This window comes from Alternaria novae-zelandiae (genome assembly GCF_023758075.1).
Source record: "Alternaria novae-zelandiae strain BMP 2774 chromosome Unknown scaffold_4, whole genome shotgun sequence".
In the NCBI taxonomy this organism is placed as follows: Eukaryota; Fungi; Ascomycota; class Dothideomycetes; order Pleosporales; family Pleosporaceae; genus Alternaria; species Alternaria novae-zelandiae.
In genome coordinates, this window is record NW_026056964.1 from 1,155,319 (window position 1) to 1,180,600 (window position 25,282).

The 25,282-nt window shown below is 52.1% G+C and overlaps 10 protein-coding genes and 2 non-coding genes across 12 annotated transcripts; 6 read left to right on the forward strand and 6 right to left on the reverse strand.

The window, feature by feature from the left end:
- Positions 1 to 410: 410 nt before the first annotated feature.
- On the reverse strand, positions 411 to 1,580 carry J4E88_002892 (uncharacterized protein; the record flags this gene model as incomplete). The annotated part of the gene is made up of 1 exon (XM_049396550.1): positions 411 to 1,580. The coding sequence occupies one exon, from the start codon at positions 1,578 to 1,580 to the stop codon at positions 411 to 413; it is 1,170 nt and encodes a 389-aa protein (XP_049257898.1).
- A 913-nt stretch (positions 1,581 to 2,493) lies between these two features.
- Positions 2,494 to 3,748, forward strand: J4E88_002893 (uncharacterized protein; the record flags this gene model as incomplete). The annotated part of the gene is made up of 3 exons (XM_049396551.1): positions 2,494 to 2,548; positions 2,604 to 3,102; positions 3,274 to 3,748. The coding sequence occupies 3 exons, from the start codon at positions 2,494 to 2,496 to the stop codon at positions 3,746 to 3,748; spliced, it is 1,029 nt and encodes a 342-aa protein (XP_049257899.1).
- Positions 3,749 to 6,018: 2,270 nt separating this feature from the next.
- J4E88_002894 (uncharacterized protein) lies at positions 6,019 to 7,865 on the forward strand (the record flags this gene model as incomplete). The annotated part of the gene is made up of 5 exons (XM_049396552.1): positions 6,019 to 6,106; positions 6,156 to 6,281; positions 6,329 to 6,975; positions 7,028 to 7,045; positions 7,104 to 7,865. The coding sequence occupies 5 exons, from the start codon at positions 6,019 to 6,021 to the stop codon at positions 7,863 to 7,865; spliced, it is 1,641 nt and encodes a 546-aa protein (XP_049257900.1).
- Positions 7,866 to 8,118: 253 nt separating this feature from the next.
- Positions 8,119 to 9,588, reverse strand: J4E88_002895 (uncharacterized protein; the record flags this gene model as incomplete). Its single annotated transcript, XM_049396553.1, has 1 exon — positions 8,119 to 9,588. The coding sequence occupies one exon, from the start codon at positions 9,586 to 9,588 to the stop codon at positions 8,119 to 8,121; it is 1,470 nt and encodes a 489-aa protein (XP_049257901.1).
- Positions 9,589 to 10,478: 890 nt separating this feature from the next.
- Positions 10,479 to 11,746, reverse strand: J4E88_002896 (uncharacterized protein; the record flags this gene model as incomplete). The annotated part of the gene is made up of 6 exons (XM_049396554.1): positions 10,479 to 10,505; positions 10,555 to 10,631; positions 10,679 to 11,438; positions 11,490 to 11,502; positions 11,552 to 11,657; positions 11,704 to 11,746. 6 exons carry the CDS (start codon positions 11,744 to 11,746, stop codon positions 10,479 to 10,481), a joined length of 1,026 nt encoding a protein of 341 aa, XP_049257902.1.
- A 300-nt stretch (positions 11,747 to 12,046) lies between these two features.
- Positions 12,047 to 12,809, reverse strand: J4E88_002897 (uncharacterized protein; the record flags this gene model as incomplete). The annotated part of the gene is made up of 3 exons (XM_049396555.1): positions 12,047 to 12,103; positions 12,151 to 12,636; positions 12,687 to 12,809. The coding sequence occupies 3 exons, from the start codon at positions 12,807 to 12,809 to the stop codon at positions 12,047 to 12,049; spliced, it is 666 nt and encodes a 221-aa protein (XP_049257903.1).
- A 1,190-nt stretch (positions 12,810 to 13,999) lies between these two features.
- On the forward strand, positions 14,000 to 15,202 carry J4E88_002898 (uncharacterized protein; the record flags this gene model as incomplete). Its single annotated transcript, XM_049396556.1, has 4 exons — positions 14,000 to 14,239; positions 14,293 to 14,636; positions 14,700 to 14,918; positions 14,971 to 15,202. The coding sequence occupies 4 exons, from the start codon at positions 14,000 to 14,002 to the stop codon at positions 15,200 to 15,202; spliced, it is 1,035 nt and encodes a 344-aa protein (XP_049257904.1).
- Positions 15,203 to 15,476: 274 nt separating this feature from the next.
- J4E88_002899 (uncharacterized protein) lies at positions 15,477 to 17,400 on the reverse strand (the record flags this gene model as incomplete). Its single annotated transcript, XM_049396557.1, has 4 exons — positions 15,477 to 16,470; positions 16,530 to 16,647; positions 16,895 to 17,150; positions 17,203 to 17,400. The coding sequence occupies 4 exons, from the start codon at positions 17,398 to 17,400 to the stop codon at positions 15,477 to 15,479; spliced, it is 1,566 nt and encodes a 521-aa protein (XP_049257905.1).
- Positions 17,401 to 21,707: 4,307 nt separating this feature from the next.
- J4E88_002900 lies at positions 21,708 to 21,844 on the forward strand. The gene has a single exon. It is a non-coding gene; the product is annotated as a tRNA-Arg (tRNA).
- A 37-nt stretch (positions 21,845 to 21,881) lies between these two features.
- Positions 21,882 to 21,969, forward strand: J4E88_002901. Its single transcript has one exon. It is a non-coding gene; the product is annotated as a tRNA-Gly (tRNA).
- A 721-nt stretch (positions 21,970 to 22,690) lies between these two features.
- J4E88_002902 (uncharacterized protein) lies at positions 22,691 to 23,172 on the forward strand (the record flags this gene model as incomplete). The annotated part of the gene is made up of 2 exons (XM_049396558.1): positions 22,691 to 22,750; positions 22,804 to 23,172. 2 exons carry the CDS (start codon positions 22,691 to 22,693, stop codon positions 23,170 to 23,172), a joined length of 429 nt encoding a protein of 142 aa, XP_049257906.1.
- Positions 23,173 to 23,552: 380 nt separating this feature from the next.
- Positions 23,553 to 24,221, reverse strand: J4E88_002903 (uncharacterized protein; the record flags this gene model as incomplete). Its single annotated transcript, XM_049396559.1, has 2 exons — positions 23,553 to 24,082; positions 24,131 to 24,221. 2 exons carry the CDS (start codon positions 24,219 to 24,221, stop codon positions 23,553 to 23,555), a joined length of 621 nt encoding a protein of 206 aa, XP_049257907.1.
- Positions 24,222 to 25,282: the final 1,061 nt, after the last annotated feature.

The following is a 25,282-nucleotide window of genomic DNA, read 5'->3' on the forward strand; positions in this document are numbered from 1 at the left end:
AGACAATTGATACCTTGACGGTATCCTCTTCCCACACTACAAAATCGTCCTCGCAAGCTGTGATTTGAAGTACCGCCAGTACCGCGACTCTGTTCGCTACTTTCCAACACAGAATCTGTAAGAAGGTTGACGTCAGCAAAGGTTCGTCACGTGATCTTTCGCGGCCGCAGCTGAGCGTAAGCCGGCAAGCATCATGGGGAAAGAGTTCGGTTATCCAGACGCCCTATGCAGCAATCGATACTGCACAGACACATCCTGCTATTACCATTGTGGCTTTCCCCAGCAACGCCCGCTTGGCCCCCTCTCGGATGCAACCGTCTGACTCAAATGGGGGCCAAAGTGTAGAACGCCTTGCCAAAGATTCTAGAACGTGACACGACATGAGGGCACGAGATACAGGCTAGAATCACTTACTTTTCGAAAACGACCCCCAACACTTCTTCCACGTCGCCGCTGTCACCCCGGCCTGTGATGCGGGCCAATGCGTCGGCGGCGGAGCGAAGGCACTCTGCAGCGACCACAATATCGACCTCGTCGGCCTCGCCTGGTGGTTCTTCACCGGTTCTGGTTGTATCGGCCGAGGGCTCGGTGACGGTTGTGAGGAAGGCGGAAAGGTGGCTGAGACATTCGGAGAGAAGAAGACGTTGACGCTCGGTTGCGCCTAATGACTCTTGCCAAATGCTTGGGTCGGGATCCGAGTCAGGAACTAACGCGGCTGTCATAGACTTGAAAATATCCTGCAAGATAGTGAGGAATTCCGGGATGTTGTCGCTAGTTGGAGAAGGTATCGGCCCTGTGGGTGGCTTGCATGTAATGAAGCATAGGCGGTCTTTAGGGAGGCCCAGCGCGGAGTGGATCTTTTCTTCCCATTTCGCCCGCGAGATATCGAAAGTGTAAAGTTGGTCGCGCTTGTTGAGAGCAACGATGACCTCGATGCCGACATCAGCGCACTGCTTTGCCGTCGCCATAACCTCAGGATCCATCTCGGCTGTGGCGTCTTGAACGACAATCAGCACGTCTGACTCGAGTGCTCGTTGCTTTGCGCGCTTGATGCCTTCCTGTTCAACGGCCCCAACGACGGTCGCACCTGCGACACCAGCCTGGCGAAGGCCGGCCATGTCTCCAATCTTGACAAGCCACCCGCCCAGATCCAACCCTATCTCAACCACGTCGCGCGTTGTGCCGGCTTCCTCAGAGACGATGGCGGCATCTCTTCCAACAATGCGATTCAGCAAACTGCTCTTGCCTGCGTTGGGTGCACCGAGAAGCGCAACGCTAATGCCATTGCGCAGCATCTCTCCACGAACGGCATTGGCAACGTGCGCCTCCATCTGCACCTGTAAGGCACGGACTTGAGTTGCGACGGAGGCGCATAGGACAGCAGGTGATTCGTCAAAGTGTTGGTCTTCGGAGAAATCGATCAAGGCCTCCAGCTCGCCCCGGGCCTGCAGCAACAGCATGCGCCAGTGCTCGTATCGTGTTGCCAGTGAGGAGGTTGTGCCCCTCACTGAGATCTTGCGTTGCTGCTCAGTCGAGGCAGACAGTGTCTCTCCTAGCGATTCGATCTGGGGAAGATCCATTCGGTCGTTGGCGAAAGCGCGCCGTGTGAACTCCCCAGGCTCAGCATAGCGGATCCCCTTGCGCTTCGACGTGCGAACTTTGGGTATGTTCGCGCATTCAGGTATGGCTGACAGTACTGCGCGTACGATAGCCGGGCCGCCATGCACGTGCAGTTCGAGCACGTCTTCTCCGGTCACGGTATTGGGCGCGGGAAAGTAGAGTACGAGGGTACCGGAGTCGAGTATCGTTGCGGGCGAAGGGGGGACATGTGGGGTATATAGCTTGCGCAGGGTTGCCTGACGAGGCTTCGGAAACGCTGTAGAGGGACATAGCCCTTCGTATATCTACGAAGCGTAAGGAAGGGAAGTCGATCATGGGGTGGAGAGTGCAAACCTGCCTACATGCCGGACCCGAGGCTCGAATGACAGCTATCGCTGCCCTTCCACTAGCAGTAGAAAGCGCATATATCGTCGGTTCCTTGCTATCTGTATGGTACAGACGCGGCTGGCATGTCAAGGCGCGCTGCACATGGAGGGGTTCATGGTGGAGCGATGCGATTCGTGCGACATGGGGCGAATGAAATACGGTGCGAATTGGACAACAAGGCGCTCTCAATTGATTGGAAGGATTGCGACGGAGAAATGAGACGACGGCTCTCATTCCGCCAGTTGAGGTTTACCTCGTCGTCGCATCTGTACTTGATGGTAGCTCCGCTGCACCTCCGCAGTGGCCCGTGCACGCGCTAAGATAATAATTTCTTGAGATCGTCGCATGTCTACTTTGCTACTACAACACCTGTTCCCTTCGCGCCAGAACGCACACACGATACCCCGAAGGACCCTCTGTTCGCTTTTCGCCGCGCTGAAAGACTATTGTTGAAGGGATCCTCGCTTCTGTGTTTACGTGCGTCCGCGGAAGGACTTCATTGCCGCCATGGCCTCGGACGATCTTGTATGGTCCGTTATTGGCACCGATTTTTGCAGCTTCAGTGCGTGAGCCTCTGTAAATATGCATACAAGATAATGCTGACCTTGTCTACTCAGAACTCAAAACCACAAAAGACCAAACTTTCTGCAGAAACGAACACAACGTATCAGGTTACTGCTCCAAGCAGTCGTGCCCCCTCGCGAACTCACGCTATGCCACGATTCGCTCAGATCCCGCGACCGGCGAGCTGTATCTATACATCAAAGCGATCGAGCGCGCACATCTTCCGTCGCAATGGTGGGAAAAGATAAAGCTTCCTAAGAACTATAGCCAAGCGCTCGAGATGGTCGACCAGCACCTCGCATACTTCCCCAAGTTCCTTAAGCACAAGAACAAGCAGCGCTTGACTCGTCTTACTCAAGTCAACATAAGGATACGGAAACTGGCCAAGGAAGAAGAGCGTCTAGGAGAGCGCCTAGTTCCCAGACTGGCACCCAAGGTCCGCCGACGAGAGGAAGGCCGTGAGCGCAAAGCTCTCGCAGCCGCCAAGGTCGAGCGCGCCATCGAGAGAGTTCTCATTGACCGTCTGCGTAGTGGCGCATACGGTGATCGACCGTACGTGCACCCCCCTCTCCCCACTGCTGCCATGATTATTCGCTTTTTAACCCTGAGATCCTTCGATGAGGATCAAAAACAACAACAACACTCTAATTTTTTAATGAGCATCGTCACACTGTCAAGCATTTGCTCACTTCGTGTTTGAGTTTGAGACTAACTGCAAGACAGGATCAACGTTGAACCAAACGTCTGGAAGCGTGTCATGCGCGGCCTGCAGAAAGAGGGCCAGCTCAAGGGCGACGAGGATCTGGACGAAGGTATCGAGGAGGAAGACGAGAACGAATACGAACACGAGATGGAGAACGGTGTCGGCGAAGTCGAATACGTGAGCGACATTGAGGGCGAATCCGACGACGAGATGGAGGACTTTGAAGACTGGATCGGCGGGCAGAGTCCCGACGAAGGCTCAGGCGACGAAGATGACGAGAGCGGTAGCGGCAGCGAAGAAGATGAGGAGGATGAGTCTGCAGATGAGGACACAGAGGCTCTCAAGAAGACGCTGGCAAATCTCAAGCGCAAACGCCCTGCTGGCCCACCACCCAAGCCCAAGAAAAAGCCATCGAAGGACTCCAAGGGGCCGAGACGCGAGATCGAATACGAGATGGAGAGAGAGCCCGCGGCGAGAGAAGCCATGCGCGTATGATACCTCTAGCATTGTCACACTATTGGCGTTCAGCGATGGGATGTGAAGTTCACGTCTTAATGACACAGGAAAAGCAATTCGTCGTCGCGCCAGAGGCGCATGCTGCAGCGATGCTCTGTTTGATACCATCTCTTCACACAATGCCTCAATCCCTTATATATTCACTCTGGAACGTCATGAGCGACGGCACGTTTAGTATTCACAATGGTCAGCAAAGTGAATGAATATCACAACATCCAAGCAGGCGCTTCCTCCCCGTTTCGAAGAATCGAAACCTCTAATCAATCAACCACATAACCCATACAAATACCATGTCGTCAAATCAAGTCGATTCTTCAATGGGCGTTTCGCGAAATCTGGACGCGGCGAGTGAAGCTGAATCTGTCCAGAACGCCTGGGAAGATCATTGCGCACTTGCCGGTCCCAGAATAAGTCCGTCTTCTATCTCAGAGACAGACCTGCCCCCAACGAATGAATCTCCTCCTCGGCGAAGTACTCCCCAATCCAAGCCCACTAAGCTAAACGACGAAGATTTCGGCGACTTTGTAACAGCGTCAACTGATCCTTTGAAGCGACCCGTCTACCATGCAACAGAGAATGATGACGAAAAGCAGGGGCTATTGAAATCTTATTCTGCGCCTGTATGGGAGGCTGATACTTACGTCGGCATGGGCCTTGTGGAGCCTGTCATCGCCGGGATAGGTATGTTCAAGAGGACGGTGTTACCGGCAAGAAATCTGGCTACCTGGAAACTGAACAAAAGCCGAGCGCAGATGATTATAGAAGAACACAAGAAAAGGCGACTGCAAAAGCCTGTCGTCTCTGCGACTCCTACACCTGCCCCATCTCCTACAAAGAAGGGCGCAACGGGGGTCGCCACTAGTTCATTCGGGGCTGACTACAATCAGTATCTAGACACGCACAGTAGCAGTATTTCAGCGTCGAATATGAACGGGGTGATGCGGCCAGTAAGCTTAACAGCACCGATCGATGAGTTGATGGAGACGGAGCGTAACGCTTGGGGGCCTTAAGAATGGAAGCATTGGCCAGACCACTTCATCGATATAACAACTAGTCATTCCAGGCAAACAATGGACCTTGAATGACTCTGAACACCTTCGAATCGAAAACGTATGCATGTGCGTTGGAATCCGTCTACTTCTTGCATCATCACACCAGTTAGACGCGTGTGAAAGAGATGCAGGTGGCCGTGCTAGCGGCATCAGATAGAAAATGCAACGGGTGTTAAAACAAGATCGAGATGTCGCATGGATACTCGCGGTGAACATTACTCCAAGAATGCAGTGGGCCACCTGGGCAGCATCGAAAGGACTCACGTGCAAGTTTTAGTACACCCACAGTGCAACTCCAACAGCGCGTTCTCCACAAAGAAGCCTCCCCCAAGCTATCGGCTCCACAGCCTTAATCCTAACCGAGAAAACTTGGTGCTGTCGCGTGGTTGACGCACCCTGTCCCTGATGATCGTAAATCCCGCAAGCTGGATACTTCAACCGGCACACCTACCGTAGAACCAAACACCTCCCCGAAGACTTGGGTTTGACAACACCCGTCCCTTCGAAACGAGGGCATTTTTAGGCATTTCCCAGGTTATTCCCACAAGTGCTGACGTGCGGAACTACGCTTTTTGGCAAGCCGCCCAAGCAATTTCTTAGACGAGCCGAAGCATCGGACTAGGCCGGAGCTTTTCGCGCCTTCGCGATGCTTAGCCACCAAGCACCAAAGCGGCGCGAAACACCGTCTTGGTGCGCCCGTGTCGCGAACTTTCACCCTGTTAGCGACATCATAATGCGCCGGAAGTACCTATTGCGGTAATTCCGATGGGCGACTGCGAGCTGACTGGTGAATTGCGACGAATCACACAGGGCGACCCTGGCATCCCCGTGCGATCGGGTAGTGTGTCTTTCTCCGCACGCCAAACTCCACGGGGTTGGGATCACCAGCGGCTCCAGACCAAACGTCATCGTCGAGAGCAAACTGTGGGGATGACGCCGGTAGACAGGGCGGTTCGGCGTTATTGCTGGGTTGGCGGCGTGAGGACGGACTCTACTGTTACATTGGTGGCAGAGAGTTGCGGTTGTCCTTTCACATTTTCTTAAGAGAGGGTCGTCGCGCCTGCTGTCGTACCTCATCGATCGCACCTCGCACGAAGTGGAAGCGAGCTGGCCTCTTGTGTTGTTGTTTTGTTGCAACGCCTTTCTTACCTCGTTGTTTGGCACGACACGCATTGATCGTTGGTATTACTAAACAAGATGGGCAAGTTCTATGGCCTCAAGGGCACTAAGCTCAACATTGCTATTGCTGTGATAGCAGGCACAGATTTCGCGCTCTTTGGTTATGGTAAGCATTCATGCCATCACTGTTGGTATCAATTCTAACATTGGCTCAGATCAGGGTGTAATGGGCGGTTTGCTCACGCTGGGCTCTTTCATCAAACACTTCCCCGAAATCGACAGCAACAACCCACCCCCAGGAAGCTCGAAAAGCCATGCCGCGACTATCCAAGCCATCACAGGTAAGATCGCTCAGCATCTAAGCCCAACGTCGCTAATGTCCGTCTAGTCGGTGCCTACACACTGGGCTGCTTCTTCGGCGCCGTAGCAACCATCTGGCTCGGTAATATGCTCGGGCGCAAGAAGACCATCTTCATCGGCAGCGCTATCATGATAGTCGGAGCCATCCTCCAAACAGCATCGTACGGACTCGCACAGCTCATCATCGGACGATGGATTACCGGTTTTGGCAACGGCATGAACACAAGCACAGTCCCAACATGGCAGTCCGAGACATCGAAACCGCATCGCAGAGGGCAGATGGTCATGATTGAAGGCTCAATGATTGTCTTCGGCGTCATGCTTAGTTACTGGCTCGATCTCGGCTTCTCCTTCCTCGAACCCAGCAGCATCGCCTGGCGCTTCCCTATCGCTTTCCAAATCATCCTGGCCCTGTTCATTCTCGTTATGATTCCTGGTCTTCCCGAAAGTCCGCGTTGGTTGGTACTGAAGGGTCGCGAGGAAGAGGCTTTGGAAGTTTTGGCTGCGTTGAGCGACCTTCCTATGGACGACAAGAAGGTCGAAGCCGAGTTCCAGGCTGTCAAGGATGTTACTGAGGAGATGTCGCGTGGTGGCTTCCGCGATTGTTTCAAGAGGAACAAAAACCGCAACTTCCACCGCACTGTGTTGGGCTATGTCAACCAGATGTTCCAACAGGTAAGTTTCGCTTTTCCAACAGGACAAGAGACGGTAACTAACAATGCTCTAGATCTCTGGTATCAACCTGGTAACCTACTACTACTACTACTGCGTCTATTCCAGCCCGTTCTGACCTCAATTTTTAGGTAACATACTACGCCGCAACCATCTTCGAAAACTCCATCGGTCTCTCGCCCTTCCTCAGTCGCCTTCTATCCGCCTGCAACGGCACCGAATACTGGATGGCTAGTTGGATCGCCATCTTCACAATCGAGAAGTTTGGACGCCGCTCTTTGATGATGTTCGGTGCGGCTGGCATGTCCATGTCCATGGCCGTGCTAGCAGGCGCAACCAGCAACATTGGCAACACAAGCCTGGGTCTCCTCGCCACCGTCTTCCTCTTCGTATTCAACTCCTTCTTCGCCATCGGCTGGCTAGGCATGACATGGCTGTATCCCGCAGAAATTACACCACTATCCATCCGCGCGCCCGCCAACGCCATCTCCACCACAGCGAACTGGATCTTCAACTTCCTCGTCGTAATGATTACGCCCCCTGCCTTCGCAAACATTGGCTACCAGACCTACATTATCTTCGCCGTTATCAACGCTGCAATGGTACCCTCGGTATATTTCTTCTTTCCAGAGACTGCATACCGGTCTCTCGAGGAAATGGACGAGATATTTCACGCGGCAAGCGGTCCGTTTGATGTCGTTGGTATTGCGCATAACTTGCCGCATCGCTATGGCAAGAAGGGCGAGCTGCTTGTGGACTACGCGGATACGGAGCAGGCGCATGAGGCGGAGAGGAGGAGGAGCTCGGTTGTCGCTACGCAATCGAATGGAGGTGTGCTGGCAAAGGACAATGAGAAGGAGCTTAGGGAGCATGTTGATAATGCGGGGAAGTAGATGGTGGCTGATGGGTTGATGATGAATACATTGTATTCTTCGAATGTGACTGTTCTGTCCAGATGTGTGCAGTAGTCTTCTTCGACGTGACACTTATATTTACTACGTGAACAATCTCTTCTTTCTTGTGCTGGGTATGAGCATATTTGCGTCCTCCATTTCGTGTGCCCAATAGACGAATAGATGACGTTTGGTGTAAGCAGACATCTCTCGCAACATTTTCTCAACTTCTCATTCGATCCTGATCGTTGATCTAACTCTCATCTCTCCCATCATACCTCACTCTTCTCAGCTCCTTGTCCAGCCCATCCCACATTTCCTTACTGTAATACCCAAAGCAAACATCGCAGTTCCCACACTTGCCACAGCCTTTGGGCTCCCTACGACCCGTATACACATTGAAGACCCAATCTGCTGGTCTCTCACCCCACGGACCGCTCTTGAGGTCGTACTTATCAGGCGCCTCAGGAAACTCAATCTGATGGCGCGGCTTGGTGCGATTCGTGAGCGTATGCAGATCCCTGCCCCTCTTCCTCGCTACTTCGATCGCGCGACGGAACCAGACCTTGCTCTTTTCGTTCGGCGAGGGTTCTCCTCCGCGCCCAGGACTAAAAGTAGTAATGGGCCCACTGCTTTTCTCCACGTTCTCCAGATACACAGCTTTCGTCGCTCCGATTCCGGACCCTGGGACTCCAAACAGAGACAGTGTATTATACTTGCGATTTCTCTCATTTGTGTGAGTATCTTTTCGTCTAGGTCGTCCTCCGATCAGAGAGATAATGGCATCTTCAAAGCCCTGTTCCTCGTTCGGTTCCCATTTGATGTGAGATCCGCCGAGCGATCCCCACAGAACTAGGGCTTCGTAGTTACATACGCTCTCCAGGAAGCAGCGTTCCAGATACGCTCCGTCGCTCTCCCAATCTTCTGCGCTGTCGTCTCTCTGGTAGCAGGCCTCGAGCTCAATGTCTTGGATGTCCATGCAGAGGTGCTTTAATTTCCTCATGTTGCTGAGTTCTTCTGGGCGGAAGGCTGCGCAGCGGTCGCCGTGGATCTTATGGGGATTGTCATGATAGTCATAGAACATCAGACTTTCCAGGGTGTTCCCTTGGTAGGTGCCGAGATTGCGAACGAGTTCGTCCGCGTCTTCGAGTCGAGGAGCCTCGCCGGCGCGGAAACAGGCTGTGATGAGTCCTGATGGGACGGCAGTAAGAGCAGTGAGGAATTCTTGCCCAAATTCCCCACAACTGTCCAGGAAGAGATGTTTGACAGGGGAGGTTCCAGCAGGTAGAAGGTTCCTCCAGGGCGTCCTGTCTTGGAAATCACCTACGCAATCTCTAAAGTATATCTTTTCGAGGTTTGGGAGACGGAGGAACTGAACAAGAAATCCTGTGTTGCAAGGCCAGGTATTGGGATGATAGGCCGCATCCATCCAAGTTCCGGTGGGCAGACCAACAGCGACTGAACGAAGATTTTTGAGGCCAGGTCCCCAAGAAGTTTTCTTGTTGTGAGAGTCGTTGATAAAAGTTTGAAGCCAGTCGAGACATGACCTCGATACCGTCCCATCCCGCGCCGTCATGACAAACTTGACGTCTCGAAGCCTAGGACAATTTGCAACGAGGAGAGCTTTCAGGTAGATGTCGTAGCCATCAATAATTTGTGTACGTGCTTCCTCAGCGCGTGCACCGGGAATAAGATCACTCTGTGCTTGATCTAATGGCTCCATATAGTCGTCGATTTCGCCGGGTATGAACTCCCAGGTTGTTGGCGACCGTGAGCTCTGATCGATTGGAACATCGAAGTCAAGCGTCTTCCATGCATCCCATCCTGTGCGATCATACCAAAGCTCCAGACTTCGAACGTGCCAGGCTAGAATTGGGTCACCATATCCGTAAGCGCTTCGGAGGAGTGTGGGAACAGTCGTTGGGTCAATATCAGACGAAATACAATACTTTGTATGAGCGTCGCGATGGCGTTTGAGAACGTCTGCAGAGCATGCGAATAAATGCTTGCAGGTATATGCGAAGTCGATCTGAGATGCGGGAGGTATGTAGTCGATGATATGATGAACGAGTTCAGTCGCAAGATTTGTGATGATGCACGAGCTGTCGGTATTGACTGCAGAAACGTCGCTTAAGTCAGATGGGTGGGAAGGCAAAGAGGCGGTGAAGGTGAAATTGAAAAGGGCTCCTTTCCATTCATCCATGTTGTGTTTTGGGGAACTATGAAGCGGACGCCTGATTGAGAGGATTAACCGACTTTATACTTATCGTGAGAAGCCAATTCAAAGCATGAGACTTTGTCTCGGCGTGGTGCAAGCGGTTTGGTGTTTTAGGCATCCTTCTGCTGCCTTCGGCTAATAGAGTGCCAGTTTTGCCGACGCTTCCATCTCCAATTGTAGCCCGTACACGAGTAGCACAACCAATTATGCGCATTTCTGGAGACAGTCGAGAGTTGTGGTCAATCTGGCTCGGACGTCGACGTGTCAACGTGTAGCGCACGCCACCACAAGATGATATGTCTGGTACGATGGATGGTGGTGATGAGGTATGCGGTGTCGCGTAAGCAAAGGTATCTAGTTTGTGCCTCGTGAGGATGACATGAGCGCGAAGGTAGCTATGCGCTGTAGGAGCTGATAAAGTACTGCGGTATTGTCAGCCTGGTGAGCGAGGGTGTGAAGAGTGCAACGTACTGTCAGGACCGACTCGTCATCGCCATTATCGTTGGGTAGGTAAACGTAGAGGATGAGTGCATGCTCATGACAGAAGCCTTGAGAATGTCAGCATGTTGGCAGATTTGAAGTTCGTACGGCTTACAAGCGATAACTCGTCCCCCCAGCCTACCCACACTCATGACCTTACCCCAGTCACGCCCATCGATCCTCACTGTAGCCCAGCCTTCTTCACTACGCCCGTCCGCCGTGCCCAGCTGCTTCATACGCGTGCTTGGGTGTTCAGCTACGCCATCCTCTCCACCAGCGACGTGGCCAGGGTCGAGTTCTGGATTGCTAAGATCGGTCCAGATGGAAGATATGTTCATGGCGTCGGATCTGATCCTCATCCTGAGACAGCCGTGCATGTTGGCGGCCACCTCTAGCCGTGTCCTTGATGCCGTCGTCGCGGTGCTTGCCTTGGTGTCTGCCAGCGCGAGCTTGGTGAACCTGTCGCTGATGCTCTTCAGCTGCATCAGAGGAGGCAGTATGATGTGTACGTCTGGCTCTCTACAGACGGGCTCATGCAGATGCGCTACGGTGTCTGGCGCAAGCACCCGCACGGGTATCTCCTGCGTGACAATGGTCTCGCGGTTTCCTCCACCGAATTCGTTGTCAAAGGCAGCGTCGAAGCCATCATCGTTGTTGGCTGTGGCCGCAGGGAAGGCGCTATACGTATTCGAGGAGGTCGTGGTGACGATGGTGAGGGCAAGCATGGGCAGGTTGTCCTTCTTGGTGAGGCGTATCTGGGCCGACGTGGCATTGAGGGCCGACTTGAGGGCGCGATTCAGCGAAGTGAGCGGAACTTCGAGGTTGATGACGTTGTTTGCTGCGGACTGCACGCTGATGGTCTCGAAGATGGAGTCCTGCGCGGCGCATTAACATCGAGCCAGTCACAGATGAGACGGTATGCTTACAATAGAGAGGACACTACATGCGGTTAGAACGAGAGACACCGAGGTACGAGGCGTCTACTCACGCCCATACTTGAGTGCCCTGCTCTGGTATGATGGTGAAGCATACTTGCTCCTCGCTGAGCTTCACCCACGCGAGCGGGCCGAGCGAATTGAGCGACGCCGTGAGCTCTACAAGGGGTTAGTCGCAGATTGAAGTGTCGGCCTATGCCCCTACTCGTAAAGGTATTGATGTTCTGTATTGACGCCTTGAAGCGCATCTTGCCGGTGTTGTCGCACGACGCAGGTGGAAGTCGCGACGCGTCGAGAAATGTGGAGGGGAGGCCAAGCGAACGTCATCGCCTGCGCGTTACTCACCACATCATCACCAGTGGCCTTCACCAACTCTCCCGGTCATCGTCGCGCATTCAATCTGTCTTATTGCACGCGTTTTTTTGATATATGAAATTTCGAAGAAACAGCGAAATAGCCCAAGCTTATCTATTCTCGACTGACTACGACGAGGCAGCGACTTCCCGAATCGTGTTCCGAACATGAGCAACACTATCGCAACCTTCTTTCTACGCCTGTCTCTGCACAGAAATACCAGTGTTCGATACTGTTGTCTTCGAGTACATCTAACCAGATATTAGTAGGGTCGGGTGGTACGCCATGAACAACTTACCTGTCCGCTGGTTCCTTGTATCTCATATCGACCTGCGCCGGAGAGCGGGACATTCGCGCCGCTCTTAGTAGTTGCCGAAACTGCAGTAAACGATACTATTCCAAAATTCGGTGTAGCTACAAGCTGGCCTGGGATCACCTGGTATGCCTGCACGAACCAGTTTGCCGCCAGCGCAGTCAGAGAGGACGGATCCACGCCATTCGGAGCTGCGAGTGTTTGTGTTGTCCTCTTGTTCTGCGTCTTGTTCTCAATCGTCACAGTACCCCCTGCAGTAGCCACGCTGACTGTCACGGTGATTGAATTACCGTTGGCAACAGGAACCGTCGAAGTGGTATCTGTCACCGGACCGGGGAAGTATGCAGAGAAGCTTCTGAGCGTACTGTTGTACACGATGCCACCACCGAGTACGTTCTCCTGTTCAAGTGTGTCCCCTATGCCGACCCAGATCGAGAGTCGGTTGCTACCCGATAAGTTCGGTACTGTGAACTGTATATGAAGTTAGTACTCATATCACATGCAGCACGAGAGTCACTCACAGTGCCTGTTACGCTGGCAAACGAGTCGCCTTGAGGCGCTTTGAGTACTGCACCCCCACGATTCAAGTCGAAGGCGGCAGATGCAGCTGACACCCAGCACGCGAGAATAGTACTGGTTTTCATGGTTGACTTCGATCTAACCAGTAAAAAGAAGAAATGCCGTGCGAAAAGACGTCCAATGAGAAGAGATGCAAAAGTTTCCGGGTTTGAAGAGCGGAAGTGGTTGACGTTCCAGAAGGATATTTGAGATTCTGGAGTCTATACCTGACAGCACCACATGGACTATATTGCTTCCATGGGATCGTACCCGGTTGATAAGGGCTCGTTCCTTGCGATCAGATCCCACTCTCTTCAACAGCCTATTCTCTCGGCTCACTGCACGCTTCAACAATCCGATCAGCACGTGACTACAACCCTTTGGCCTCCGTCGCTATTCAGCTGGGCACCTTATGATCGGCCAATGACAAACGCGGAATTCTTTTGTACCATGCCAGCGTATCCGTACGAATGGCACGCGTTGATGAGGAACGGGGGTTGGACAATATAAACAAATGGTAAGGATTGGTACCCCACAACTTGGCGCGACGGCAAAGTAGAATAGATTGAGGCTCACGCAACCTTGTCCCAACGTCCGCGAATATCATCCTATCCGAGAAGCGGATCAACCACTCACAGTTCTTTGGTAACCGGAGTTCTCGCTGTACAGGTGGGGCGTTATACGTTCCGCCGCTCACTTGCATGCAACTGCCGACGGCATGACAAGACTTCCAAATACTTGTGGAATATCGAAGAGTAGCATCACTGGACTCACTCGGGCTCGAGGAATACCTTTGCCAATCACAGCGGTGCCGTCGCCAACCGAAGACGTCCAGCTCAGCATCATCATGAGATCGTGCTAATTGGCCAAGCCGACGATGAAGTATCTGCAACTCGATCAGCAGCACTTTGGATGCCATGAGCGCCCGAAACGATAGGTCATGTTAATTTAAGTGGATGAGGAGCGTTCGACAATGTAATCCAGGAGCGTTGATGTGGAGGCTACCCACTCATGCGACGACATCGTGCATCCAAATTCATCTTTTGAGTCCCAAAGCGCATTAGCTTTCATCCAGCGTAAGATGCTGCCCATCGCTATCTTGACCATGACCGAGTTTTGCCTTTGCGACACGGCGTACCCGCTCGGCATTACCACCCTTGATCCCGGCGGTGTTGCGTGCATATTTCACACTGTTGTATAAATCACTGAGCATGAAGCATACCTCTTACCGCCTCCATCTTCTCCTTTCAAGCAGGACATCACCAGCCTTGTAATAATGAAGGTTTTCACTGCTACCGCCCTTGCACTTGTTGCACCCGCAACGGCGCTTTTGCGCTTCCCATGCGCTCAGCTAGTCATCGACAGGCTAGACCCTCTGGTCACACCAAGCCAGGCTCCCTCGCCGCATTTACATCAAATTCTTGGAGGTAACTCCTTCAATGTCACCATGGATCCAGAGAAGGACATGCCGGGAGAGTCAACATGCACTTCGTGCCAGTTCAGCGAGGACTTCTCCGTATGTTGAACCAACCACCTGTCAACTGAACGACATTGCTAATGGTTCTGCAGAACTACTGGACAGCCGTTCTATACTTCAAAGCCAGAAACGGTACATACAAGCGCGTTCCCCAGATCCCCAACTCAGGCTTCAATGGCGTAAATGGAGGCATGACAGTGTATTACATGCAAGACGGCCTCTACAACTTCCAGCAAACCTCCAAGGTGCAGGCTTTCCAACCCGGCTTCCGCATGTTCATCGGCGACGTGAACGCGCGCACCAAAGACGAAGCAGAACGCTTCCGTCAGCTAACATTCACTTGCTTGGACACTATCAACACGCGTGACCCGCAGACTCTCGACTTCCCTACCCAGCCATGTAAGACGGGTATCATGACTGCTGTTCGCTTTCCCACGTACGTCTCCTCCCTTCATCCCCTCTTATATATGCAGCATGTCAGTCTACTAACATGCCCTAGCTGCTGGGATGGTGTCAACTTGGACTCTCCAGACCACATGGCACACATGTCCTACCCAGAATACGGGTCCTTCGAATCCGGCGGCCCCTGCCCAGCCAGCCACCCCGTGCGCATGGGTCAGCTCTTCTACGAAGTCATCTGGGACACGAGCAAGTTCAACAACAAGGCTGATTGGCCGGAAGATGGCAGTCAACCATTCGTCTGGAGTTTCGGCGATGGGTAAGCCATGGATGTTGTACTAGATGGTATTGTTACTGATATGTTTTGATAGCACGGGTTATGCGAATCATGGCGATTACCTCTTCGGCTGGCAAGGCGACGCACTTCAACGCGCTCTCGACTCGCCTTGTTACCAGAACTGTCCCACGCTCAAGACGCAGGATGCCGCCGCGATGAACAAGTGCACTGTTCCGCGTGTTATCAAAGAGGAGATTGATGCGTGGGTGAGCGAGCTACCTGGTGGCCACCAAGCACAGTATGTCAAGAAGCGATGGGCTGAGTAGAAGTGCACTCATTCATAGTATGAACTCAAGATTGATTCGGATTGAGATAAAGAAATTATGACTATGGACTCTGGTAGCTACTGAGTAGGTAATGCTAAGTGAGATGCGTCTTTGCATCTCAACTTGCTAGTAATACATGAGATGTTGTGAAAAGAATCTTTCTAATGATGGTATATGACTCCGGCCGAAATATGGCACTGCGGTTTGCGACGAAATGTTGTGTGCAAGGAAAGACCGCTGTTAAGAAAAGGAAATATGAACTGTTGTAGCGTGTTTATCCACGCGCGAGCCATTCGCGGGATCGAATGCGCGGTAGAGGTTTGTGGAGACTGCATTTAGCTGTCCCACGTATGCGGATCACGGTGATCTCGCTCGAGTCTGCTTCGCTTTGTAGTGCAGATTCACCTGCAGCGCCGTTCCGCACCCGTGGTGCTGGGCATGTGCATAGGACTCCAGCACTGTCAACGGCGTCTTCATCGTCTTCCAGGTATATTGTGGGCGCGACGGAACTTCCTCCGTCTTCGCTTTTTTCTTCAAAGAGACCGATCTCCTTGTCCCAAATCTCGTTACTACTTTGCCTCTTCAATCCTAGGCTCTTCACAATCTCTTCGAGCTCCGACGCACTGATCCTGGCTCTTCCGCTCATCGCTTTTTCGAAATCGGCATCGGAGTCTTTGGGTGGAGAGTATGTAAAGTCGCTGAGTTGTGACCAGTCGCTCACTCTACGGGTGCTGACTGTAGATACGGAGAAGCGCGAAGATGGTCCTGGTTTTGTGACCCTACGGGGGCTGGATCGGGTTGAGGGTGCTTCGATGTCGAAGTCAAGGTTGGATTCGTCGTCGTGAAAGCGTGTTAGGCTGTTGTTATTATGGCCGTGAGAGGGGAAGTATGCTGTGTCAGGGCGGTAGATGACTGTTTGGCCAGAATAGCGGGAGTTATACGAGTTGTAGGAGTCATCCATTTCCGGTTCGTAAGACTCGGAGTAGCTGGGAACGAGATCGTCGACATCGCCGTGAATGAGGTGAACAGTGCTGCCGGCGACGGGGCCAGAGATGGCAGCCACACGCGGGGCTTTGCGAGGTGTATCGAGGGGATCGCGGATCGCTCTACCAAGAGGCACCAAAGTACTGAGGTTGACGGCTATCATGGCAGCTAGGAATTCGATCATGCCCCAGGTAGTGAAATTCAAGTCGAAGTTGTTGCGATGGCCAACGTGACCCCAAGAGGTGTAGACCGTTCGGGTTCTGATAATGGCCACAGCGCATACACTGCAGATGTGTTAGCGGCCAATACTTCAGGGGCACCTTTGCGAACTATGAGAACATACAAGAGACCCAATAATAGAACTGCGAGGATGTGTAGCTTGGCTCCAAGATTGGAAGGAGTACCGACGGCGATGGGTAAAACAACGACGACCATCAGCACGTTGGACGCTGTGTTGATCGCTAGACGAATGGGTCAGATCTGTTTGTTGGAGGCAAGAGTGTTGTACTTACAGTAATTCGCCATGGCCCAAATCTCGGACTCGCTTTGCGACATACATAATGCCGTATTATCGAGCGAGAGATCCCAAGCCGCCACGAGCGGTACACACTGAGCAAGAAGCGATGTGAACCATTCAATTGTGTGCCAGAATACGAGTACTAGGTGTGTCAGCTTTTGCTCCTGAAAGCTAGGTTGATTTAGACATACGGATGAGGCAGATGAGAAGGAAGGTGCGTCCCATCTGTAGATACGACTGGCGTCTAGCACTTGTAAGAGGCAAAAGAGTGAAAGCAGCCGACAGCTTCACGAGACCAAGCCCAAAGATGATGAATGAGTTCAACGCCCACATCCACGGGCCCATTTGGACGGTCTTGCTGGCGGGTAAGACATAGTCGTCTTGCTGCTGTCCCAGACCGAGCTCTACGACTCCAGTGAATGCGATAAAGATTCCTATTGTGCATAGCTATTCTGTGTCAGCGGATATGAGCCATGTCATTAAACTGCACTGAGCTTACAGCGGCCAGAACCATTAGTCCATCATCGATGCCGAAGGAGCGAAGGAGCTTTCCACGAGTGAAGGCTCTGAGCGAGTAAACCAACAGCGCGGTCAAGACCAGCGTAACGACAATGGCAAGATGAAGGGGCCCCTTGTCGTGGACTAGCCAGGGCAGCGGAGTTTCTGTTGTTGGGACTGCGCTGGCATCGACACCCATTGCGTGAGCTGACGGTAGCAGTGTCCTGTTTGCTCCGTGTATTCATGCAGAGTTGTCGACCAGGCGAAGGTGAGGTGATTGAAACGATTGAATGTCTGATGAGAAGTACACGGGTGAAACGACTGTATGGCAGGAAGAAAGGACTGTGGTCGAGAGGAATAGAGGGGCACGGGATGTTTAGAGGAGAGCGTCTTGTACGACGAATTGGACATGGCGTTTCAGCCCGGGGTACCACCGCAGACACAGGCGCGTGGTTCACGGCTCCTCGCCGACGTCGCTGTAGAGATAGCAAAGCTGCGCATGCACAGTGGGGAGCCAATCGAGTTGTCATAGTCTGCAAGGTACGCGAGCGGGGTGTTTTGTTTTCCCGTTGCGCCTTTGGATTAGTCCTCCACTGCAGGGCTTTTAGTGCCTTCCATGGTACAGCCCAGTCGCTCTAGTATTGCTATCGGGCGCCTGGGGACGGGATTATCAGGTACCGCTTCGGAAGGCTCCAGGACGCGACTGCTTTTCTCAAGGTTGACCCTCTTTGCCAGGGGCCAGTCTAGGGCTCTGGAGGGTCTTCCTCAGGGTCAATACGGTGGGCGTCCCCTCCCGCATACCAGCGCACGCTACCAAGTTCGCACCGAGCATAGCAGGTAACACATGAGTCCTCTGAAGACGAGATCTCGTTCCGATGGGAGATTGCATCATCGTGAGAGAGTAGATGCGCCTCTGTCTCCACACCATGCAGCCCGAAACAGCAGTAGTGAAGATTGTGGCTTGGAATCGAAGCAGTAGCAATGCAGCATTGCAGGACAGCCCCAAAAGAACAAACAGAAAAAACGAACTTCGAAGTCTAATGCCCTCCCAGGATGTATTTGTGAGATGGGTTCGTGTGGATGGGTGGAGAATGGCGCATTCTCTCCTGCATGCGACTGGTGGATCGCCGCGTTGCTTTTGCTCGTGATCTTCAGATTGACGAACGGGTATTGCGAATTCCAGCGCCACAACGATATGCGAGATGCAGGAGACCTTGCAAGCACGAGGTACCATCGATGGAAGGTCTGAGACGGGCTGGACTGCGGAGGTCGCACTGAGCCACGCGAGGAGGCGCATTACAACACCGATGTCTCCAACGGGATAGACTCGTGGCTCACTGGCTACCTAGGTATCGGCGGTGCATCTCACTTCAGATCTGGTGGACATGATGAAACGCGATCCTAGAAAAAGCATTGATGCGTTGGTGTGCGATGGGTTCATAGAGTTGAGGGGGTAGGAGGTGGTCAGAATGGTAGCGAAGGTGTCGCTCCAGTGGCATCGAGGATGGTGGCTTACGCTTTGTTAGGAGCTGGCGGCGGGGAAGGAAATCTCCACGAGCCGGCCTTGGCACGCTAACTCGACCCAACAACTGGCGTAGACAAGCGTCGCCCTGAAGCTATCCATCATTTCTACACTGGCGCATGCGCACAGCACAGCGTCTGCCGCAACCCGACCCAAATGTCTCCTCCCGGTCCCGCAGACCATCAACACACAGTCCCGTCAACCCCTCCGAGGGGCCTCGAGCGCTGCGACTAGTTACAGACGAGGATCACTGAGCCTTTCGAGAGACGCATCAAACTCCCATCTACCGCACAGGCGCTCGATCTTCGCCCTACACCCAAAAAGCCCTCGAGGGGGTTCTATTTCGATGCGAAAAGGTCTCGATGGTGTGACTGTGGAGAAACACGCTGGTTGCACGAAGCCCGGAAGTCAGTCGCCGCAATACAGAGCCGGAGCGATGTGCACGCTGTCTGGTCAAAATCATATAGACCGGTTGTTTGTATGAGCTTCGGTGAAGCATTTGACGGGCTAAGGCTAATGTTTTTCTTCGCACTTGTCCATTGTTCCTTAGTCTACTGAACATCAGCCTTTCATCTCAGTACCCTGCGACGACTACTGCGATTGCGACTACCGTTGCCACCTGTCCAGCTATCACCCAAGACCTGCGCGCACCAGTGCTCTCCAGGAGATCCCATGGCTCTTCTTCTTCGGGTTCTCGGCTACCCTCAGCCACGTGGTCGGGTGTGACGCATACGACGTGTGTCTCTGTCGTGCCGTCGGCAAGGTAAGCCGCGAACACGGATGGTACAGGCCGCTTGACGGAAACGTCATACGATTCGAAGCTGCCGGCGTCACGGTCCCGTTGATCGTATTTAATTGAATAAGTATCCATGAGCCTTGTGTGGTATCGCTCAGGAACACGTTCTCCTGGTGGCGGTCTATCATCACATGTCTCGTTCGAGAAGCCGAGAACTGGGGCTGCGTTGTTTCATTAGCAATCAGCGCTATCAGAAGGAAAGATGCAAACACTCACTCTTCACAATCAACGGGGCCAGTATTTCGCTGGGACAAGCATCTCTAATCCGATCGCTGTCGATGTCCTCACATTCCATGTCGTCCATGGAGACCCCAGAAGTCACAGATGGAAAAGATATTTCGCGCAATACATCCATGCACTCAGCACTCAGCACACCTTCGCAACCGTTCTCGCCTGGTCCCGTCGCTGAAGCATTGATGCCTTTGAACCGATGGAAGCAACCCATAGTTACGCTTGTCAACTCTGGATGGCTGATATAAGCAGTAGTCGAACTGTAACTAAACCCCCGGCGGTCGTTCACGGCGAGCGATATATACCAGTCTTCCTTGGATGTCATCTGAAACCCGGTCTGACCAGAGGAGTTGTACGTAGGCGTTGTAATAGGACACCATGGTGTGTTATCGTTGAGCTGGGCGAAACAGGACTGTAAGAGAGTGATTACTATGAGTAAATAGGCGGGTAGGAAATCTGAAGTAGCCATCGTATTTGGCTAGGTCGTAGCTGCGGAAAAGAACGTATCAAAGTAAGCAACGTGATTATACTATATAGAGGACATGTTAGCCATGATATACTCCGGAGTAGTTGGCTATGCTGCATAAGAGCCATCGTTGCCCGCCTAAAGTGGTCAGGACTAGGTTGATTGGAAGCAGTATACCTGGCAGCGACTACTGCGCCGTACCCCATGTTCATTGTTTATCTTACACTAGAAGCGAACAGGCAGAGATCCGTGGTTGAAGAATAAGGCAAGCAACACGCCGCGCCGGATGACTGCCGGCTTGGCGCAGTTGCCCTGAAGACCTGCGGATAAGAGACAGAAAGCGCTTGAACATGTTATCATGGTGGTGGCAGTGCTAGAGTATGGGGTTTAATGACGTCGATTTTGTGGATTCGGTGTGACTGGAGTCGCATACAAATCTACCTCAACGGGTAACGCGCGCGACTGAGAGGCTCAATTCCACTACATACCAAGCCCTTGGAGCTGTTGGATATTCAGATACCACAACATGGATACGACCGCTCTTCTTGCCCCAAATGGATAGCCTGTTAGGTACCTTACGACAGCGAAAAGCACTGAGTGCACATGCCTTCCGCAGAGACCTAAGCGCTCCTGCTATCGAAAGCCAGTGCGAGCTGCACGACGCGGGCAGCTTGATTCGAATAGTGCCCAGTGCCATCGATAGGATTCAACTAGTCGCTTTCCCCGCCTTACAGAATTGGCACGGTCGTATCTCGCTCGCACGGTGTCTGTGAGGTTGGACAGATTTACTTTGGAGACGTGAAATGTCGGTAAGAGTATGGATGTCGACGCGCCGCTTCACGCATTTCCTCAAAAGTATGAATGAAGCGTCGTAAACGCGAACGTTCTTGAAGAATGGTGAGAAGCCTGGAAGAATTGCAGGCATGGAGCGAAAATTGATACCACAACACCTCGTTACCTCCGCGTTGGATTTCTCACGATAAGCCTCTTATTCGATTGGCATGCCGACGAGAGGGCAAAGAAATGCCCAGACTTTGTTCATGGGACTAAACAGAATGGTTATCATACCATGGGAGTGTTTTGGAATCATTCATGGCCCACGTCGAAGATATTTTGCCTTGCTGGATCACAGTCTGAAGCTCGGTCGACTCCGGCGTAGTCGTAGATACCAGCTCTAACAACTGGACCGACACGGGGTTCATCGAGGAACACAAAAGGCATGCGAAGCATGTTGACAAATCTGTAGATGCTAACTGAACCGCGCAGGTAGAGACAGTTGCAGATCTGCTCAGGTAATGAAGATGGTGTTCCTGACAGGGTCGGTCGACATGCCCCACCATCGAATCCCCTCACTAGAGAAAAGTTTGCCGCGACACTGCCCCACCAAACCACCTCTTGCATACCAGCAAACTTCAAACCTCGTTATCTATCAATGTTTGTCATTATATACAATCACCATCAACATCTTTCCATCATTACTAAGCAACAACTGGCCTAATGGCCCAATGGCAAGGCGCTTGACTACGACTCCGTTCGATATCAAGAGATTCCAGGTTGTAAGTAGCTCTCAGAAGCCTCCTATTCGAATCGCAAAGCTGACACCCCCGCTGCGACCCCTGGTTAGGTCACATTCACAGCTCCAGCTGTCTTAGCATCCATCTTTTCGCATCGGTGGTTTAGTGGTAAAATTAGCCGTTGCCATCCTTCACAGGACAGTTTCGGCTAGCCCCGGGTTCGATTCCCGGCCGATGCATTCTTTTTGGCGTTCTAGACGTTGTGGTGCTGTGTGGGAGGGGTGTGGTTGTGGTGGAGGAGAAGGGAGTTTTTTTGAGGTTTGGCGGAACACCATCACCAAAACCCTCCTGAACAAAGAAAGTAGAATGTACGCGGGAGTCATGATTCAAATCTAAGCTTGCTATCCTGCTGCGCAACGAGATCACTGCAAAGGAGTTATCCTTTGGCTGTTTTACATGTTCTGCTTCACGACATCGGATGTCTCGTCGCGAACTCTCGAGCTATGAAGTAAGTTCTGGTTATTCACTGTCATAGTTACCATGAAACTATTCATGTTATCTCCGTACATCGTGGTATACTTCTACAAAATGCACCAGCCACTCTTTGCGAAGTCACGATCTTAAACCTCATTGCGCACAACATCACCGCGCCTGCAACGATAAGTGCTTTGCGCTCCTATTGCAATTACAGACGAAGTCAAGGTGTCGCCTTTGTTCGGAGTGCATGGAAGATCTATCATTCCTAGCCTGCGCTGTTCACAGAGTGATTGGTGAAGAAGGTGAGAGAGACCTGGGTACACCGCTCCTGCAATCACTCGGTGATCAACCGGGAAGTCTCAAATATCTTCAGTAATTGCGGGCAGTCACTTCTCGCTTCCTATATCACCCAAGCCATACGATTACTTGCCTGAGCGAGTACCGCAACCACAGGAAATCACTTAAGAACTGCGCCGAACCATCATGAATCCCAACAAGAACCTCCCAAACCGCGAACCAGCAACAGCGAAAGAGAAAAACCAAGTGAGCGACGTCAAACTGCACACTTGCACCATTCCAGCGACTAACCTTGTCAGAAGCTGCAAGACCTGGGCTTCACAAACCCACTAAGAGCAGTCAGCAACAACGCCAAAGATGATGGCGAGCTCATATCAGCCAAAACACCAACTGACTCCAATATCGGACACGCGAAAGGTTTCGGGGAAAGCATCGCCGAGGCGATCTCAAGCGCCATGCAGCTCCCCATGGCAACTGCCAACTACCAGTTGAAGCAGGAAGTCAAGCGCTCGGCATCCAGCGAGCTCCTGAAGATCGACGATCTCAACATCTACCAAAGCGCATGCGCTGCGTATAAGTTGGGATTGGAAAGAGGTTGGAGCAAAGAGAGACTACTGGAGTCTGTCGAGGAGTGGAAGGTGTTTGAGGCAAACTCGAGGCGGAAGTAAGACTGGCGCTTGGGAGAGATGGCTTGCGAGGCGCTTGAGAAGAGACTGTTAGGTTTGGGTGGTTGAGGCAGATTTTTAGCACGCCGATGACGGTGGCATTAAAATTTTGGGTTGTTAGCCCTGGAAGATTTTCTTTTGTCGTGCGTCAAGAGCGCGCGTGTCAAATTGATGACGTTGAAAAAAGGAAGAAATGGAAGTCATCAGCAGCGACAAGACACACTAGAGAAGCTCCATGGTAAAGTCTACCTTTTTCGTCCACTTGATGACTGATAAACAAGACCTCAGTTGTGTATCCAGTGTCCCTTCGCTGCATCATTGTGTCGCCTTCCATCCGTCTTGGGCGTGCAAGGCAGCTAATGTACAAGCGACGCGCGTATGTACTACCAGCCAAATCCGCGTGCATGATTCCATCCCACAGCCTCGTCCATCTTCGGTAGGAACTCTTGGGCTACATAAGTTTCTCCTACCACAGCCGTCTCCAGGACCTTGAAGTGCATCTTGACCATCTCTCTAGCAATGTCTATAACACCAGCCATGTGCTCGTCCTTGATAAGTAACCCGAACTTGTGATTGTAGCGCTCCCCGATGTCTGCCAGAGCCGCATTGATCTGTTCCTTGATGTCGGAGTCGAATATCTGCTTGTAGTCGCGTAGAATCTTGGTGGTATGAAACAATCGGCAAACGAAATCCGAAGCTTCGTTGTGATCCGTTGTTTGATCGAGAGTATCGGCGGCTCTACGGTCTCCATGTACGAATTCAGGTTGTGGGACATGGAAGAGGACGACATCTTCATGAATCGGACAAGTGTTGTCGTACTCCAGATGACTATAGAGACATACATCGCAGTAGACTCCGTGACAGGTATGCAAGTTGGTTTTTATGCGGCAGACTGTCTCTCGTGCTAGAATACCTGAATCAGCAATCAGAAAACTGGCAGAGGAGGATTATCTGCTCTTACATATGATAGTTCGCTCGCATAGCTCACAAAGTACGTCCGTCTCGATGCCCTGTTCAAGGAAAGTATCGCGGTCCTTCAATGGCGCGCCCATGGTCGTCGTGCTTGCGATTCCGGAAGGTGTAAGTATTCAGATCAGTAGTAGGCAGACGCTGTTTGTATCCCGAATGTCTTGGCAAACGTGCTCTCACCAGCGGGGAAGGCGCGGTGTAGATGTCGTGGTGAGTGTAAAATTGGCCCAATGCGGTAAGAGCGCGCAGATGGCTTTGCTCAACGCCAAATTGCTAAGAAGCGGCGGAAACCGTATAGTACACTATCGTGAGGCTTTGATACAGAAAAGAATGGAAATGATAACGCCGCATGTACGACTACAGTTATCGGACGTCTTCGACTCGCAAATAAGAAAGAGTACTCGGCTTTGGTACAGGGCGCGCAAAGCAGGTGATAGAGCTGACCGAAAGCTTCCTAGACTTTTTACTCCGTTGAATCCGCCATCGACATATCATCGTCGTTATCTTCAACATCTGACGCCTCATCATCTGATGGTTCATCACCTGACACCTCATGTTCCGATTCTTCGTCTCCAATCTGCCATTCCAACACGCTCTCGACGTTGTACAGGTAAAATCTAAGCTGCATTCCTATGAGCGGAACATAGCTCCCGTTTCTATAGTGTTCTCGCACCATCCTCTGAGCTTCTTCCCTGATTCCAGGCCAATGGTCACTGAATATATAGAATCCAGGAACCATCCTAGCGTTGATATGCTCTTCAATGTCAGAGTCGTAAATGACCTGATCTCGTTTGTAGAGCCTGTACATGGCACGCCACATGTTCTTGACGAATGTTTTGGCCGGCTTCCAGGTCTGGATCTGGTGGGCCATTGTGTAATGTGGGCCTACTATGTCTCGTGCTCCTTCGACAAATTCGGGCTTGTCGATTTTGGAGAATAGCTGTTCTCTGCAGAGGGGACAGGTGTTGTGGTTGTCCCGGTCGGATTCTATCCACCGGGTCAGACATTCTATTCCAAATGTGTGTTGGCAATTCGTTGTCTTGATGGATGCTGCTTGATGTTCCGTATCGAATGGCTCTGTACAGATAGCGCATTTGTCGTGGACGACGAGGTTGTCCCTGAGAAAGTCGCGGCGAGAAGGTAA